Raw genomic sequence first — 20,169 nt, forward strand, 5'->3', positions numbered from 1 at the left:
CAATATAATACTGAAGTGAAATTACACGTCAGATAATATTCACCAAACTTTAGAATTTCGTATCTTTATCATTCTATAATTCTTATTTCCATGTGTGAACTTGCTGAAGCGGTAACAGATCTGTTGATGTGAGATTACTATATTCTACCGTAAAAGAAACGTGAATTGGCTTTTCAGTCTACATTATAGGATGGGAATTAAAGTCACACTAGAGAAAAGCAACAACAACAACAACAAAAGAAACGATACTCTACCTCAGAGATACATGACTATAATTCTAATTCTTTTCTAATTGCATTGTGAAATCTGACCCTGGCAGCATGAATTGTACTGTCAAGAGCTATTGAGAGAATAATGCACTTTAGCGGAGTCATACAGTCGCCATAACAACATTTGGAGGTTTATCTATTCTATTTCATTTGTGTGTGTGTGTGTGTGTGTGTGTGTGTGTGTTCCCCCCCCCCCTAACACGCATAGAATGAGCAGCACAAAAATGTTTGCAAATGCAATGTGCGTGATAATATCATATGCATGTCTTTATTATGCGTGACATGAAATAGGGTTCCGTGACGGTAATCGTTTTCGTACAATGGTAACCCAGGGCAACTGACCTGGGGAGGTCTCTCTGCACACGTGTACGGTGCTGCACTTTGCTACGCACTCATGTCGAAAAAAGTCGAAAGGAAATGTTTGTAGGCATAAACAGCGTCGTCGACGTTTTCCCGAAAGAAGGATATAGTTGTTGTTGTTTTTTTACTCTGCTTTCTATCACTAGTTAGGGGTTTTATTTCACAAAAATAGGTTTCGACATGTTAAATGGAAGTAAGGTCAATAGAATGACTAAAAGACAACCACTTATTGTGATGTGGATAACATACAAATATAATGTGACATCTTTTAAAACTGAATCCTTTATTGTATTTCAAGAAGGTACATTCATTTTGTTTTGTTATTTCCTAACTAGAACAAGATACATTTATTCAAAGTGCCTTTTAGGGTATTGTACGTTGTATTCTCAGCTGCCAATTTACAAGGTTATAGGCAGTCTCTGATGTCAAATTCCGCTGATCAGCTGTACCTTCTGTAAACGTAGCGCATTTTTTGTATATCTTTTGCATGCTGGTAATATCTATTCTGCATTCTTTCCCACGATCAGTTTCCTATACAATGAGAAAACTTTAGCGCGCTAGGGTACCATCGATCAAGGTCCATGTTGCTCAAAGTGTTACCCCGTCTAAATAAGGTAGTGAGGATTCTTTTTGTGCCAGAATGAGTATGCTCTTGTCAATATCAGTCTACGTGTCACATTCACAATGCGAGCATTAAGTTTGTTCAGATCAATCACTGCATTTCAAACATCAGGAAGCCTGATTGACGAACTTTGATTTCAACTTTGTGAAATCACTGCATTGCACTGCGCCTGATGTGAGTAATAACTTCTGTAATATTAACCTTTGTCTGCTGATTATTAAAGCAAAGTTTCACACGCTGTCATAGACGATAAAAGCTATCTTAGAACAAAATGTTGTAATTCCGAAGAAAATAATAATGCGCTGTTACATACCAATAATTACAACCCGTTTTGTGTCAGGTTTAACGAAGTGAAAGCAAATTCCGTACTTTATGTATAATTTCGGTTTTCCTTCGACATTGATGATAAGAACTATACTTCTATTCAGGCTGTTATTTCCATCGAAATGATAACTTCTGTGCAAGATGTAGGCTGACGCTGCTCGGTTTTATATGGTCGTATTTCGGGTCTACTACACTGAGAAAAGCAAATACTCTATCAGAGCAATGAGTCGTTCATGTTATATGTGTGCTTTACATTTCGCACACAAGCCTTGAATTTATTATAACAATATACATGTGAGAAAGACTTTTAAAAAATACATTGTAATTCTCGTGCGAACACTCATGCCTCGACACATATCTGGCTACTATGTGTGTAGACCTGTGTGTTTCTCGATCGTGTCCAACCTAAAGGCCGTATATAATCTCACCTTTCGGGGCTTGTTGCGAGGAGGAATTTTCCAGCACGCAGGAGAATTTTCCGCGGGCAGACAGGAATGTTTGCGAGTTTCGCACTTGTGTCTTACTTACTAGACGCGTGCTACTTATCTTCTACTTGCGTACATTCCATGTGAACTGCGTGAGAGCTTTGAAACCGATTCGTTTTCTGTGTCACACCTTTCCGGGCAAGCCTTGCGTACGACTTGCGAAGAACAATTTTTACTACCCGGAGGTCCCCGCAGATGACCCGCACATGACAGTACCTAGCACGTATCTCATCCGTAGTCGCCCGGAGGTGCGCCCGTAAATCTTTTACCCGCAACTATGTTTAGATCCTGTCACACTTTTCCGGGCAAGTTACGCGGGCTTGATGAGTGTAGGGATTTTCCAGCATACCGGGCATTCCTGAGGGCGGACAAGGATTTGAGCGAGTCAGCGCATGTGTCTTACTTGCTGGACGCGTTCTACCTAAATTCTACTTGCGAGTATACTGTGTGACCTTTGTACCAGTCGCGTGGGGGCTGACAACTCGGTGAAGGAATTCCTCTGAAGGAATGGCTGAAATCCCACAGAATGTCATTATCTTGGTGGCATACGAGACTGCGAAGTACCTGCGTGGGTGTTGCCTGCGAGGTGCTGCCGCTAAGGGCCTCCTACTGGCGTTCTGCGTGGACCTCTCCGGGCATTCCCGCGACTCACCCGGAAAAAAATTTGGTCATGCTCAAAACTTGGCTGCGGTTAAATTGGACTTGCGTGCGCACCTCTGGGTAACTACAGGCGAGATACGAGCTAGGTACTGTCAGGTGCGGACCAACTACGGAGAGCTCCGGGTAGCAAATTCGTTTCCCCCGCAAGTCAAGCCGCAAAACTTCCCCAGATGTGGTATGACAAGGCCTTGAGCATGCTCAAAACTTGTTCAGAGTGAGTCATGGGGATTCGCCCGCAGAGGTACACGCAGAACACCAGTATGAGACCCTTACCAGCAGCACCTCGCAAGCAACTCCAAAGCAGGTACATCTCAGTACCTGTAAGTCGCTCGTAACAGAAAACGGATCGGTTTCAAAGCTTTCACGCAGGTCACATGGAATACACGCAAGTAGAAGGTAAGTAGTACGTGTCTAATTGGTAAGAAACAGGTGCGAAACTCGCAAACATTCTTGTCTGCCCGCGGAAAATTTTCCTGCGTGCGGAAAATCCCTCATCGCAACAAGCCCGATTAGCTTGCCGGAAAGGTGTGACACGGCCTTAGTTTTGAAGAGCGACATACAGGGACTGAGAGTACCTGCGTTGGAGTTGCCTGCGTGGTGCTGCCGCTAAGGGTCTCCCACTGGTGTTCTGCGTTTACCTCTGCTAGCGAACACCCTCTTCAAACCAACCTTTGGCTCCAGATCGCTGAGCTTACCTGTCATTTCACCTGGCCTGCCTCGCTCGTTCAGCAATGAAATCCACACACACCCGAGAATTCCACCTCCATTCCCATTTCAACAGAGTAACTACTTCTCAAATCCGGAGGGAAAGTCGTTTGCATCCGTTGTACAACTTCCACCCTTGACAAACAGCTTGACTGGAACATGCTACTTCTGTAATGAACCAAACCATCGCTCTCATGCTGTGTGCAGGCATGGAATGTATCTACGATGTTATTGCTGTTCACAATACGGTCAAAAATCCAAATCTTGTCCGTATTAGCTCTTGGGCCAGGAAGAGAGTGCCAATGAAATCTTTCCTGAGGACCTTCCCCTAACTGAAGCTCTTTCTGACAAATCTTGCCCTGTAGATGAAACCATTCAGAATGATTATGATAAATGTCAAAGTTATTTAGATTCTGTAAGTGGTCTCAAAGTTGGTCGTTTAAATGTTAGAAGTTTGGTCGATAAAATTGATGAAATAAGATTTTTATTATATAAATTGGATTTTGATGTACTCTGTCTTTCGGAAACTTGGCTTAATAATTCTTTTAGCAACGAACAATTATGCACAGAAGAGTATTCAGTTTTCCGTAAGGATAGGAAGGAAGAGAAAAGAGGTGGTGGTGTTTGCATATTTGTAAAAAAAAATCAATTTCATGTAACTCAAGATGTGATTTAGAACACCCTACACGTGAGTCGATTTGGATTGAAGTGAGTCTAAGTAAAAATGAAAAGATGTTATTGGCAAGCTTTTATCGTCCTCCAAACTCAAAGAGTATTTTTCTTAATGATTTTATTAATTGTTTAGAGAAAGCCGTAATTGAAATGAAAGCCGTTGTAATCTTGGGCGATTTTAATGTTGATTATATATCCCCCAATTTGTCTGGAAATAATTTCAAGGAAACAGTTGAAAATGTATTCATATTAACTCAATTAATCACTAAGCCAACTAGAGTCCCCACCTCCTCTTCTAAGTGTCTTGATCTTATTTTATGCTCTATTCCTGAAAAGCACTTATTGAGTGAAGTTGGTCAAATAGCCCTCAGTGATCATTATCTTATCTATACCGTGATAGGTGTGCAAAATCCATCGAGTAAACATAAAATGGTAATCTATCGTAGTTATAAGAAATTTGATAAAGATTCTTTTCTCTATGATATAAGAAAATCTGATATATTATCTGGGACTGATCCACTGGAAAAGACCAATCGTTCAGCCAAAGAACAATGGCGTATGTGGAAAGAAGCTTTTTTTTTGGATATGTGTAATAAGCATGCCCCATTGAAACAATCTAGAGACTGAGTGAAAGACAGTTTATTGAAATGATCCATAAACGAGATTATTTTTAAAGAGTTGCTATGAGATCGAAATGTAAATCTGATTTAGTAAAATATTGTGAATTAAGAAATGAGATAACAACGTGTATTAGGAAGAAAAACCAAAGTTATTTTGATGATATTTCAAAGAGTCACGTAAACAACCCCAAAGTACTTTGGGAAGAACTTCATAAAGTTACTGGTATTACATAATCTGTTAATACCTTGCCTAGTGAAATAACTGCAGATGAAATGAATGATTATTTCATAAATGTTAGCAGAACCATAGCTAATTCATTCCAAAGAAAATTTCCTGTATGGCATAATCCACCTAGCCTGTATAAATTTTCTTTCAGTGGTGTTGAAATAGATTAAGTATGCAGACAGCTTACAAATCTGAATGAATATAGTAAACTCGATGTACTTTCATTTGATACTAAGCTGTTGCGTATGTCAGCTGCGCTTATATCTGAGTCATTAATGCAGATAATTAATATTAGTTTAAAAACAGGTGATGTTTCAACTGACTGGCTAATTTCAAAAATTACACCAGTTTATAAGGGCAAAGGTGATAAATCTGACAAATCTAATTATAGACCTATTGCTGGCCTATTGCCAAAACAATTGAGAAGGTAGTAAATTCCCAATTTTTATCTTATCTTCGAAAACATAACTTTATTGCGATTGATCAGCATGCATTTTTACTTAATCATTCCACAAATACTTGCATTCATCAAGTAGCAGATGATTGGTATGAAGCATTCAATGAACATGAAATGGTAGCAGCATGTTTTCTAGACATATCAAAATGTTTCGACTGTATTGACCATGATCTTTTATTATTCAAACTGACTAAATATGGAGTTTCGGATACTGAATTGAAATGGTTCTTAAATTACCTATCGGGTCGAAAACAAGTCGTTTTTTGTAATGGTGTTTTATCGAGTATGAGAGAAATGAAAATAGGTATCCCCCAAGGGAGCACACTTTGCCACACTATATTTCTTGTATTCATTAACGATATCATAACAAGTTTGAACTCAGCTCGCTATTGTATTTTTGCTGATGATGTTGTATTTTACGTTTCCCACAAAAATCTTGATCAGGTTACTGTTACATTGCAAAATTGTTTAAATGAATTATGCAAGTGGTATGAAAATAATAGATTAAAAATCAATGTTGATAAGACTAAAGTTATGCTTTTGAAATCTTCTTCGTCTGAAAAGCTTAATATATTTATTGAAAATCATCAGATTGAACAAGTAAAAAGTATAAGATATATGGGTATTGAAGTCGACGAGAACCTGTCGTGGAAACAGCATGTCAACAAACTTTGTAAATCTCTTTCATTTAAAATCAATTTTCTTGGTATATTACGTAAATTTCTGAATGCTCAATACATTGCTGAATATCCTTTACAAAACGATTATTCAGTCTTGTACTGATTATTGTTGCTCTGTTTGGGGAAATTGTTGTGTTGGCTATAAATCCGGACTTGTTCGATTGCAAAAGAGAGCAGCCCGTTTTGTTACAGGGAATTTTGACTTTCTTACTACTCATGGTTTAGATTTAGTGAAAGAGCTTTTCTGGCAATCTTTTGAACAAAGACGGGATTATTTCTTGGCTACTTTGATGTTCAAGTGTATTCATGGTCTTGCCCCTAATCTGGAGTGTTTTAAAAGATCTTTTAGATATGTAGGTGCGCAAGTCTGGAACAATTTATCTGAAGATTTACAAAATGCTCAGTCGTTAACCAGTTTTACAATGTTACATAAAAAAAGATATTTTTAATCTGTTGCCCAAACAAATTAGTGTTTTTAACTGACTTTTTGGTGCATAGTCAGTTAACTGACTGTTACATTTAACTATCTCTGTTTGGTCAGAATTATATATAATTTGACCATTGTTTTGACTGATTATATTTTTTTTTGTGTGTAGTATTGTTTTGCTTCGTTGTTATTCTCTTTGTAAACATCTCAGCTACAGGAAATTATTCTTTGTGATCCTTGTTTTCAATTCATATACATATGATTATTCATTTATATCATTAATCATTGTTTGGTGATTATTTGAAAGGTTTCCCCTCTTTTTCAGTGAGTAACCTGTGCTTATTATTGTATGTTGCGAGTGTGTGTCTGCATTGTAATGGTTATGCTGTGCCGAAGTATGTTTTTCCATTCAACTTTTTGTATGTGATGTGACTGATGTGTATGTATGTGTGTGCTGGCTTTTATGTATCAATTTGTGTGTGTGTGTGTGTGTGTGTGTGTGTGTGTGTGTGTTGTGTGTACGTATGTGTGTTGTGTGTGTGTGTGTGTGTACATATGTACTCGTACGTGTGTTGTGTGTATGTATGTGTGGTAGTTTTTATCTCAACTGAAAAAGAGTTTCATCTTTCAAGTGCAAAAATTTTTGATTTATCTTTAATTGTAAATTAATAAAATGAAAATTTTTATTATGTATTTAATTCCCATTTTCCTTATTTTGATGAAACTGTAGCTGATTTGGAATTTTTTCAGTATGTATCTGTATATATTGTAAATGATTTTATATGATATTTGTATCTCAGGACCTTGATGAAAATCAGTACATTTGCTGATCATGTAATCCTGAATAAAGATGTTTTAATAAATAAATGAATAAATAAACAACCACGACTCACTCGGAACAAGTTTTGAGCATGCTCAAGACCTTGTCATACCGTATCTGGGGAAGTTTTGCGGCTTGACTTGCGGGAATACAAATTTGCTACCCGGAGCTCTCCGCAGTTGGTCCGCACCTGTTAGTACCTAGCGCGTATCTTGCCTGTAGTTGCCCGGAGGTGCGCACGCAAGTCCGATTTAACCGCAGCCAAGTTTTGAGCATGACCAAAACTTTTTCCGGGTGAGTCACTGGGATGCCCGGAGAGGTCCACGCAGAACGCCAGTAGGAGGCCCCTAGCGGCAGCATCTCGCAGGCAACTCGTACGCAGGTAATTTGCAGACCCCGTATGCAGCCAAGATAATGACATTCTGTGTGACTTCTGTCATTCCTTCAGAGGAATTTCTTCACTGATTTGTCAGCCCCCACGCGACTGGTAGACAGGTCACACAGTATATCCGCAAGTCGAATTTAAGTAGAACGCGTCCAGCAAGTAAGACACATGCACTGACTCGCCCAAATCCTTGTCCGCCCTCAGAAATTGTCCGGTATGCTGGAAAATCTCTACACGCAATAAGCCCGTGTAGCTTGCCCGGAAAGGTGTGACAGGGCCTTAACATGGTTGCAGGTAAAAAGATTTGCGCGCGCACCTCCGGAAGACTGCGGGTGAAATTCGTGCTAGGTACTGTCCTGCGCGGGTCATCTGCGGGGACCTTCGGGTTGTAAAAATTGTTCTTCGTAGGTCGCACGCAAGGCTTGCCCGGAAAGGTGTGACACGGCCTTTATATAAATATCCAAGATCCTCGTGAATTTTTCTCTGCCGATAACGTCTCTGTGACTGCTTTCTGTATCATGTTCTCTGCTCCCAAAGACAGTCCGAATCACTGTAGGTATTTACGTCTTCATTATGCAACATTTACGCATCCTTTACATTATTTGCAGTTCGTTGGCTGGATTCACGTTCATATCATTCATATCGACATTAAACCGCAATACGTTATTTCATGTCCGAATTTGATGCCGTGTAAATAACTGATAAGACTTCAGTTCACATAGACTGATATATTGAATATTGTGGACACGTGGTGATGATTGTAGTTTTAGAAATAAGATATTTGAAACTTCTTTCAATCATTCATAATGTGGCCAATATTGTCATCATCATGTCCTTTTTTTTTTCTTGTCTTGTATTATCACGATCGTTTTGATATTTTGTGATATATTATAGCAATTATGATATATACACACGATGTATACATTTCTCTAAAATCACAGAGTCAGAAAACATGGCGACATTGAAAGAGAATACTATTTGTATTCTTCTGTCTATCGCGCTCATCTGGAACTATGGAAGCATGGCCTCGAATGTGGTAAGTGAACTATCAAATTCATCGTTGGTGATTGATAAGAAATATATATATATATGTATAATATATATATATATATATATATATATATATATATATTATATACATACAAGTGTATATATTGTGTATAAGCTACGCTGGTTCTTCACACGGTCGAGACCCCTTGTGTGTGTCTTTCTCCCTCTCTCTATGTGTATAAAAATGTATGTTACATACAGTAATGATAGTGTCATAATAGAGGAATGCATTAAATGGCAATTGCCTTGATTTTGATTCAAATTCCTCTACTGAGACATTATCGTTACTATTTCTAGTACTGCCAATACGCAGAGCAAATGCAATGTATTAGTATATACCGGATATATGTCTCTATATACAGTTAACAACAAAATTATTCATACCCCTGAGAAATTATTAGTTTTGAGCAGATTTCTTACAAGTGAAGGATGAGTAATAGTGATTGGGTGTTAGATTTTTACTCTTATTTGTCCTCTATAAATTGACATTAATTCCAGTTTCACCTCATTTGCATAACAATACTCGAATACTCGAATCCGTATGCATAAAAACGAGCAATTGCTTGCGAGCAGAAGCTTTTGCTAGCAAGCACAAGCAGTTGCTTGCTAGCAAGCACAAGCAGTTGCTTGCTGCCCTCAAACAATTGCTTAGAGACCAGGCATTTGCTTAAAAACGTATGCATAAAACATACCTTTTGCTAGATCTTGCTAGCAGTTGCTTACAATTTTCCAAGCTCTGTAAAATGAGCTTGAGCTTTTGCTTAGCTGGGACGTTCCCTTTTAAGTATCATTTTCATATTCATGAAAGAAAAACCACACTTGTGAAGGAGTGGTATAAATCTACAAGAAATTACTCATAAGTAGAGTAAAAAACTTTTTTATTTCAACAACGGGAATGTCTAGTGGTTAGCACGCAAAATGTGATGAAAAAGAGGTAAGACGTCTGACTTCGGTGGAGAGCAAATAGACCCGCTCTACGTGCGATCTGGAAGATCCGGGCTGCTGTAAAACAGTGATGGGAATCATGTGTGTGTATTCTTGTGTGTGTGCTTCTGTGTGTGCATTTATGAGTGTCATTTCATAGCTCTTCTGCTATGTCAGGAAATGTTTTCGCACACACATGCCCTTTCAAATACATGCTGCCACACTCCTTTGTTCTTGTGTTCGCACAGGCGTGACGTCCCTTTTGTTGGAAACGCAAGCAATTGCTTGTGCGGGTCAAGCAAAAGGTATAAGCACAAGCAAAAGTTTATGCATATGGCTTTAAGCAATTGCTTGAGCTAGACCTTCTGCTAGACGAGCTTGTGCTTTTGCTTGAAGCAATTGCTTGTTTTATGCATTCGGCCCAATGATTAGTCTTGAAAGTAGCCTACAACATGTATACGAATACAATATGTGAAGCTTGAAGATGGACTATATAGCTTACGTAAAATTAGATGGCGCCAATGTAATTTTCTCAAACCTTCCTAGCGGAGTTCTTTGATATGTTTTTCTGAATTCATTTCACAGAAATGGGATTGTGAGTTTGACTCTCAAATGACGTACGACGAGAGTTCTGATTGCCCGAACGGTGCCACAGGTCTCATGCTCTGCGAGCCGGGCCAGAAGAAAGTCAGTTCATGTATCAATGCGAGTGAACATACAACTATGTGAGAAAACCTAAACTTTCACTTGACTCTACATGCCCAGTGCAACCCCCAAAGCCCAATATTCGCATATACAAATGTAGTAAGCGGGCTCTTGCCGGGGCAGAGCCTGCACTTTCGAGGAACTTAAGCTGACGTACATGATAACCAAACAACAACAAAAAGGAAACCCCACAATCAGTAGGCCCTGTATACTTCTTAGATTTTTAATTACGTTTTCGTGTTCTCTGATACAATCATCGAACAGTGACCATGGTACCAATAACATGTTTGGAAGTTCCAAATTATCTCGACACCGTTGATTAACATGACTTTCATAAGTGGTTGCGTATTCTTTTTTTAATTTCCTGAAACAGAGTAAAAAGGAATATTGCTGTGGAATCGGGACAGTTTAAAGGTTTTTGTTATGACTCCATTCCATCGTTTCCACTGTGGAGAAAAAAAAAACTTTTTTTTAATGATAATGATATAAATTTACAAAGCGCAAAATCTATATACATATATTCTGCATTGCAAAAGTTTCTGATGTACTTGATGATAATGAACAGTTCACAAACGAAAAAAAGAAAGAAAGTGTCTTGAGTTAGAGATTTCCTGACATCTAATGATAAGACGTCATTCCACAGTTTGGGATCTGCGCAGGCAAAATACTGCTTCGTCTCCCATTGTTTCTTTTCTCTTTCTTTCTTTCTTTCTTTCTTTCTAATTTTTTCCTTTTGGGCTTTTTATTTTGCTTGCTGGGATTTGTAAGAGAAGAGTGTCCTTAGAATTCATGTTTAAACTTAATAATAGTTTTCTCCCCGATGTATACTCTGATTATTTTACCCTCAATAGTTCAATTCATGATTATAATACTAGAAATGCTCCGAGTATTCATCCCCCATTAAATCGCACATCTTGTAGGCAGTCATCAATATTTTACAAAGGTACTATTTTATGGAATAATTTGAATATAGTTTTCAAGATCAGTAAGACCGTAAGACAATTTAAAAGATTATATAAACAACATCTTTTTGATGTAATTAAGTTACAAGTTGACGAATAGTTAAATATGGAGTTTTTTTCTTTTCTTCTCTACTTTCATATCTACACGTATCCGTTTTTTCTTGATTCAAGTTGTAAATCTTATCGTATTTTGCATTCATGTTTGTTTCAATTCAGTTACAAACCAATGATTATAAAATTTAATGATTACATATATTTACATCACAATATTTCTTAAGGGATCATTTTCAATAAGCCTACTTTGTGCTTCTCATGATTCCGCCACTATCATATTTGACACCATGTATTTTTGTTTGTTTGTTTGTCTGTCTGTTTGTTTTTAGTGCATAAGTTTGTAAACCAATTATGAAAGTGGAAATAAATGAAATGAAATGAAATAAATGAAATGAAATGAATTATGAGCGTCTTTATGAGTGTGTTTACATTATCTCCTTTTTTCTTCTCACCTTGTTTCATTTTCCCACCTGTAGATGTGAAGATTGTCCTCTAAAATTCTTCCTGGCTAATTTCAATAATTGCACAAATTGTCACGAATGCTCGGAATGTGATGGAACGCATGTCATGACTACTTGCACTATTGCGTCAGACACAGTCTGTGAAACAACGACAACTTCGACGACTTCACGAGAATCAACCACAACACCCTCAAGAGTGTCAGTGTCCACCCGGGACAGCCAAACAGACGAAAGTGACGTTGCCATGACAACTTGTGAGAACTGTAAGACAACACAGAGCAGTAACAAGACGACAATTGTAACTGGGTCTGGAAATCGTGCTCCTGAAAACGGTACAATGAGTTTACTCGGTTACATTATAGATTTCGGTGATTGGAAGGGAAAATGCGCTATAGATGAATGGCCATTGATGAATACCAGTTATTTAACACAGGCTCGACATTTTTAGTGATGGAAATAGATGTCGGAACACCATGTTGTTTAAGAAAAGACGTTGTTTTGGTGGCCACCAAAATTTTGAAAGTGGGCAGGCTCCCTGCATTGCTTTTATGTGTTTTCCCGGTCTATAGAACAAAGAGAACTATATCACAAAGTGCTTGATGACCGCGTGCATTTCAAATATGTTTCCAGATCTCCGCGAGTCCTCACGAACAAACGGACAAACGGACAGCCAAATTCAGTCAAACCATTTTATTTCTCACCTAAATTTCACGGCCTATGAAGTTGAAGTATATAGAGATATGCCTATGATGCTAAACTTTATGCACTTAGGGAGTCCCAAAGTGTAAATAATGCACGATTGACTAACATTAAGCAACACTGGAATTGTTTTTTTTTTAATCCTCACATCTATAGATTTCAAATACACATAGCGGAAGAGGGCGCCCTAAAATATATAGTAATAGGTTTTCCGGACAATTTCATGCCTTTGTCATTCCAATTCATAAATGCACATTCAAATTCACGCATCGCACGCAGGCAAAGATATTCGGGCATTCAAATTTAGAATCCGAGCAATCAATCTCATTTAAGGAAGCTCCATTTCGTTTCCTTCAAATTAAATTCACGCATGAGCGTTCCATTTCCGAATGCGGGCATTACACACACGTTATTTCCTACTCGTGCATTCAAATTCACGCGGTAGTCCCAATGAGCTTGTTTGGGGCGTTCAATTTCATTTTCAAATGACCAGTTTCATTCTTCGTGCAATCAATTTGTTAACAAAGTAAATAGAACAGCTTTTTGAAGAATGGGGTAATGGGGTGATTCTGGGGCAAACAGTATCAGTATATTGGGCGAAAGTTTCTTACAAAACAAGCAAAGAGGTTTATACGCAACCAAGGCTTATGTGCATTAAATTATAACATGTTCAGTGTTGTTGTATTATTCTGTTGTATTCGTGGTTTATTATTCATTTCAAGACATTTTGAATTATAAGGCCCATTCAGCAGTGCATCCAAACAACACAATGACAATTTAAACATACTCCTTGGTGACACTGCATGCACTAAAAAAGGACAATGCCCCAACACTAACCACATAATGCATCAATTCAAAGACAAACTAAAACAAAAATCCAGATCTCACATAGTCCCGCAAGTGTAAACCAATAAGATATCACAAAACAAGCAAGACGTTTGTTTATGTTATCAGTTTCAATGAAGTAGAAATCGCTTTTCTCAAAGATGCCAGTCAATCTCTCTTTAGTTTATGATCGTTTGTATATACTTGAGTATAGTGCTTGATGTGGCTGTATATACGACTGCCATTTTAACATCGTGATGTTCAATTTTAGAATGACATGGTTGGCGTATAGGGCAAAATGAATTATCATCATGAAGATCAATCTATTCAAAGGTGGTGGAAAAGACACGCAAGCGTGGCCCCAAGCTAAATGAATGCAAAAACTGTTTTGAATTGAATGCACTTATTTGGAACAAGTTATGGTTGCCTTCTCATAATAACCGACAATATTTCTTGCTGCCAAGCGCCTGCTTGAAATGAACTTGAAAACTCATTGCTCAGTCAGTCAGTGAAATGCATGCTCCTATCTTAGATTTGAATGACTAAATCAACATCAATATTGATTGCTCCGATATTGAAATTGAATGCTCGAAATAGGAACTTGAATGGCAAAATTATGAAATTGACCAGGAAAACCTTACTTTATCCAAAAAAAACAAACAAACAAACAAACAAACCTTTGCCGTGCATGTAAACTAGTACACGGCACTGCAGCTTATCTAACTCTAGTGGGAATATGCATCTGCTCCACTGGCTTACAGTCTATACCTTCCATTTTATTGTTTGTTTGGGTTTTTTTTTTCACATTGACAGGTTTGTCGCAAGGTAATAAGAAAACGATAATCATTGTAGTGATCTGTGTCATCGTAATCCCGGGACTGGTCGTGGTCGTGCTGGTGGTATTATGTCTTCTACGGAAGGTCAACTGCCCACTGCGGAACAATAACGTAAGAATTCGAAGAAAAATATTTTACGTAATATAGGTTTTCCCGTATAATTTCATCAGATTTGCGTTCGATTTAACAGGTGCGATCATTCAAATTCGAGCGAATTTAAACGATCTTCGAAATCAACATTCAAAAGTGCTATCTAGCTCATCAAATTTGATTTCATCAGCATTCTTTTTCATGATTTTCTCACATGCCCGTGTAAAAAGCGGGTTCAAATTAAAATTGGGCGAGAAATGCATTAAAATTCGTATCAGCACTGCCATGAGGAACAATAAGAAATTCAAACAGCAAACATTTACAGCATATGGGCAGTGTTTTTCCATTACTGCGTAATATGTTCTTTGTTGCATTTCGTCTGTTTGAACAAACAATGCAAACTTAATGCACTCTGAAATGGGGCCTTTGACTTATCCTGAACTTCATCGTTCTTCGACAAACAGTCATCTGAAATAACTTTCATACTCATATACATGCATACATATTATGATGATATCCACTTATATTCGACTTTGGCGGCTATATTTAGTGTGAAACTTTTCATAAATATGATGTGATGAAATTGGGTGGAAAAAACCTATATCAATATGAGAGTATTCGATCTATCTTATCAATCGTTCACTCTCCACATTATGTCACTTCATACAGTTTGTCGCGCGTCTACACCTGCAGTGGTCGGGTAACTACCAAAGTGAAAGAAAAAAAATCCCAACCACTTGATTATAACAAAATCAATTACGATCTGACACAGACCACTTAACCGAACGTTTTATACGAACAACCTATTTCATTATTTTTGCGTAGTTGATTTTTTTTTCTCTCACTTCGTTTTTACTTCCCTCGGTAGATAAATTCAAATATCTCCCGAGGATGCTTTGAAATCAGTAGCTATACGCCACCTAGCCTTTTGTCGAGGCCCTCTCGCTGTAACGGGCGAGCGAAGCGAGCCCAGCCGAGCGTGACAGCCTCGCGCTACCCCACTAAGCTGGACTCTCTTCACCATACAGCGAGAGGGCCTTGACACAAGGCTATACGCCGCCCGCTATTTCTTGTGGACGTGAACGCGGTCTAATTTCTTGACAGGATCTCGCTCACATTTTGCTGTGGATGTGTGCTATGGGATAATTTAGAGAAAGCCACATCCCAAATACAGTGAAAATAATATAAATGTGGATTGAGTTAAAGTAGGAATACAAATAGAACACATCAGTGAAAGTTTGAGGAAAATTGATTCAAAAGTAATGAACTGTTTAAGTTTCGGTGCCGTCATCGCGGGATAAGAAGACAACAGTTCATGACATCATTATGGACAACAATATAAGGAACATAATAAGAATTCCGCGAAATTTCATTTTTCACGAAAAGGACACATTCTAGAAACTTGTAACTGACATAACTATTACGGGTAACTTTATTCCCCCTGCTGTCTGAAGGAGGTAAGTCATGAGCTCTTTCGTAATATGCTAGAAAAGCGAAAATATGTTGAATTTTCTTTATTTTTTCTATAAAGATTGTTATCCATAATGGCATCATGAACTGCATAATATTATGTAGTAGTCTTCTATCCAGTGATGACAGCACCAAAACTTTAAAAATTCATAACTTTTGAATCGATTGTCCGGTTTTTCCTCAAACTTTGGCTGATGTGTGTTATAATGCTACTTCTACTCAATAGACACTTATATTTGGCTTATGGCTTCCTTTAACCACCAATATTGTTCTGTGTAACAGCGCCTCAACTTTAGATTAAAAATAAGATCCAGTTGTGCCTGGCCTGCAATGTAAACAACATGTAAGCAACATTTTGACTATATTTTGTTCCAATTTTGCATCTGGCGGGAAATGCAACTTTGATCACTGTTGATGGAATTGTTATATTCACAGTTTGCACTCATTTATACTTGATTTTGTTCCAGTTTTATGAAGTGGTGTACCATATGTAAGGAAGGTATTTTTGAAAAAAAAAATAGATTTCATTCAAATTCTGCATTGTCTACATGCAGAGTTTTATTCCAGTTTTGAATCGTGATATAGGATCTAGATCTCATAGGAAAGGGAAAACATTTCCTCTGGGTTTCTGGATTACTTCAATTTAAAAGTATGGGAACGTTTCATTTTAATTTAGTTTTCTTAAACATCATTAGCAGCTCCGTTCACCCATCACTTTTTGTCTTCACTATCGACATTGTATTTTTTTAAAGCCATGTTATCAGTTCTTTTTTTTTCTTTCTCTCTCTTCTTCCCTATTCTATTATCAGCATGCCAGCACCTCTTGTTTTGGGATCTGAAATGAATAATGAAATGAACATTTCGTTGACAAAATGACTGATTTCGTAACGAAATAGGCCATGCGACATTTGGCGCCCCATGCAAAACTACGGTCTTTGTTCATGGTTTAATCCGTGGACAAAGATTGTACCACCTTCGTGAATTCGGGCCTAAATGTTTTCTAGTTTGTTTGTTTATTGTTGTTGTTGTTTGTATGAATAGCACCAGTGCGTTAAAACACCGGTATATAAAGCGCTGTATAAATGCCATTCTTATTCTTCTTCTTATTATTATTATTATCATCATCATCATCATCATTATCATTATCCTTATTGTTATTATGATTATCGCTATCATGATTATTGTTATTATTATCATCACTATTATTAATATCATGAAGCTCGCAATAACGACTTCTTGGTCATATAGCGTTATAAGGTATAGATAATGAAAGAGAAGTCCATATGACCCTTCATAATGATCATTTCACCCTTTACTTTTAATAATATCCAGCAACAGCCAAACGCTAGGAACGGTGGGGCACCTCCCAACAATGGCCCGCAAGGAATTCCCTTAATGCCAATAAATATCCAGCAACAGCCAAACGCTAGGAACGGTGGGGCACCTCCCAACAATGGCCCGCAAGGAATTCCCTTAATGCCAATAAATATCCAGCAACAGCCAAACGCTAGGAACGGTGGGGCACCTCCCAACAATGGCCCGCAAGGAATTCCCTTAATGCCAATAAATATCCAGCAACAGCCAAACGCTAGGAACGGTGGGGCACATCCCAACAATGGCCCGCAAGGAATTCCCTTAATGCCAATAAATATCCAGCAACAGCCAAACGCTGGGGACGATGGGGCACCACCTAACAATGACCCGGAAGGAGTTCCCTTAGAGCCAAGAAATATCCAGCAACAGCCAAACGCTGGGGACGATGGGGCACCTCCTAACAATGACCCGGAAGGAGTTCCCTTAATGCCAATAAATATCCAGCAACAGCCAAACGCTCGGGACAATGGGGCACCTCCTTACAATGACCCGGAAGGAGTTCCCTTAATGCCAATAAATATCCAGCAACAGCCAAACGCTCGGGACAATGGGTCACCTCCTAACAATGACTCGCAAGGAGTTCCCTTAGTGCCAATAAATATCCAGCAACAGCCAAACGCTCGGGACGATGGGGCACCTCCTAACAATGACCCAGAAGGAGTTCCCTTAATGCCAATAAATGTCCAGCAACAGCCAAACGCTGGGGACGATGGGGCACCTCCTTACAATGACCCGGAAGGAGTTCCCTTAGTGCCAACAAATATCCAGCAACAGCCAAACGCTGGGGACGATGGGGCACCTCCTAACAATGACCCGGAAGGAGTTCCCTTAGTGCCAAGAAATATCCAGCAAGAGCCAAACGCTCGGGACGATGGGGCACCTCCTTACAATGACCCGGAAGGAGTTCCCTTAATGCCAATAAATATCCAGCAACAGCCAAACGCTCGGGACGATGGGGCACCTCCTGACAATGACCCGGAAGGAGTTCCCTTAGTGCCAAGAAATGGAGACGCAGCGGCAAGACCGGAGGCGAATGATTGACTTTCAGTCTGAATGACGGATGCAGACTGTGACACCAACCTGTTAATGTTGTTGCTTTGTTTTGTGTGTTTTTTCTTTATATCCTTTCTTCTTCTTCTTCTTCTTCTTCTTCTTCTTCTTCTTCTTCTTCTTATGAAACCTAAAAGTGGATGTAATTAATTGTGCACAGTGGTGATAATAATGGGCTCATTTTTAACTCATCTAAACAGAAGGCTCAAATGAGCAATTCCTAAGTCAGGCGTCCGTCTTATGTCTTGCGTCGTGCGTCGTACTAGAACTTTTTACATGTTCATCTCCTTCTTCAAAATCCTATAACGGATCTTCACAAAACTTGAAAGGTAGCATCCCTGTAGGGGGATAGGATCTCAGTTTGTTACAATGAGGCGCCCAAATCCCCCCCCCCCCCCGTCCCCGCACGTAAGGAATCTTTTTTTAAAAAAGTTCTTCTCTAAGAACCAGAAGTTATAATGCTAAATTAATACTATACTATACTAAAGTACATTGATGACTGCAGTTTCATGCTTGTTCCTGACGAATCCAGAGTTACCACCCCTCCCCCTTGGATTGGAGCCCTGTGGGGTCCATTGTGGCCTAAATTTACATTTTCTTCCTTTTTTTCTTTTTTTTAATGCAAGGTAAAATTTTACCAAACTTGGCATGTATTATCATGAGGGTGTAGCGCGTCTGCCTCACGATCATAAGGGCCCGGGTTTAAACCCGAGTCTGGACTGATGAATGTTGTGTGTAAGCATACCGTCCCCTCTAGCAAGAGTCAAAACACTCTGTCCCTCGGACAGGACATAAAATGGAGGTCCCGTGTATGAGCGAGTAACAACTCATGCACGTAAAAAATCCCACTTCATTCATTCATCGCAAAGAACAGGGCGTTTAACCCGGTGAAGTGGTCCCACCTCACATCCAACTGGACCCCATGGAAGACCAGCTTAACGTAGGTAAATATAGGCTGTCCAGCCATCTTCTAAGATGGAAATGAACAAACAAACAAAATAAATATACAGTATATTATTTGCACAAGTGAGCACCATCCACCACTTGAGGGTCCCTTGGAGCACAATACCCCGCGGGATGGGCAGATAAACAGACAAAGTCCCTAAATCAAGGAACCTTTACAAATCCTCTTCTCTCAAATCTTAAAGGAAACCAAAACCGAAAGAAAAATGTGGATTGAGTGAAAGCAGCAACATAAGTACAGAACACATTAGTGAAAGTTGAAGGAAAATCGGGCAATCGATTTAAAAGTAATATTTTCTTTTTCAAGTTTTGGTGTTGAAACCATTGGATGGGGAGATTACTAAAGGTTATGGCGTCAGGTGCGGACAGCTATGTAACGAAAATACAATGGGAATTCAACAAAAAATTATTTTTTATGTAAATGACACATTCCATCAACTTGATGATAAGGTATGGATTACATTCCTCCTGTTTTCTGAAAGCGATTAATCAAGTGCTCTGTTTTTATGCTGGAAAGTGAATTATTGTGGAATAGAATATATCATGTAGTAGATAATTATATATGGATATATGCATGTACTTGTGAGATGTCTAAATGGAAGATATAGTTTTACTCAAAATTGTTATTTGCACTTGTAGAATAGCTCATTTCTTTAAGTTTACACAAATTCTAAGACTTATGTTGCAAGCGTTCAAAAAACAGTTGTATCATATTGCATTCCATTGAAAATAGAAAGTATCTATGTTTCCTATACCAACCTGCAGAGAACTTTGTATTGGAGAGATTTTCAAGTTAGATTTTGTTGTTACGTTTATACTGCTGTATATAAAGAAGTAAATCATCAGATTGTATGTACATGTAAGATAAAAAGTTTTACATGTAGACATTTGGAGGCCATCCTCAGAAATATAACCATAATGGCATACTTGCCGTCTTTCGTTTGATTTTTTTTTAATGAGTTTCCAGATCAATGATTTACAAAACATAATTGCA

The 20,169-nt window shown here is 38.5% G+C and overlaps 1 protein-coding gene across 1 annotated transcript; it reads left to right on the forward strand.

The window, feature by feature from the left end:
* The first annotated feature begins 12,122 nt into the window (after positions 1-12,122).
* Positions 12,123-18,203, forward strand: LOC139716366 (uncharacterized). The gene is made up of 3 exons (XM_071627911.1): positions 12,123-12,200; positions 14,206-14,339; positions 17,121-18,203. Exon 3 carries the CDS (start codon positions 17,184-17,186, stop codon positions 18,201-18,203), a length of 1,020 nt encoding a protein of 339 aa, XP_071484012.1. The 5' UTR covers positions 12,123-12,200; positions 14,206-14,339; positions 17,121-17,183.
* The last annotated feature ends 1,966 nt before the right edge of the window (positions 18,204-20,169 follow it).

This window comes from Diadema antillarum, unplaced genomic scaffold (assembly GCF_040938485.1).
Source record: "Diadema antillarum isolate AM-2024a unplaced genomic scaffold, OU_Dant_1.0 scf00000064, whole genome shotgun sequence".
In the NCBI taxonomy this organism is placed as follows: domain Eukaryota; kingdom Metazoa; phylum Echinodermata; class Echinoidea; order Diadematoida; family Diadematidae; genus Diadema; species Diadema antillarum.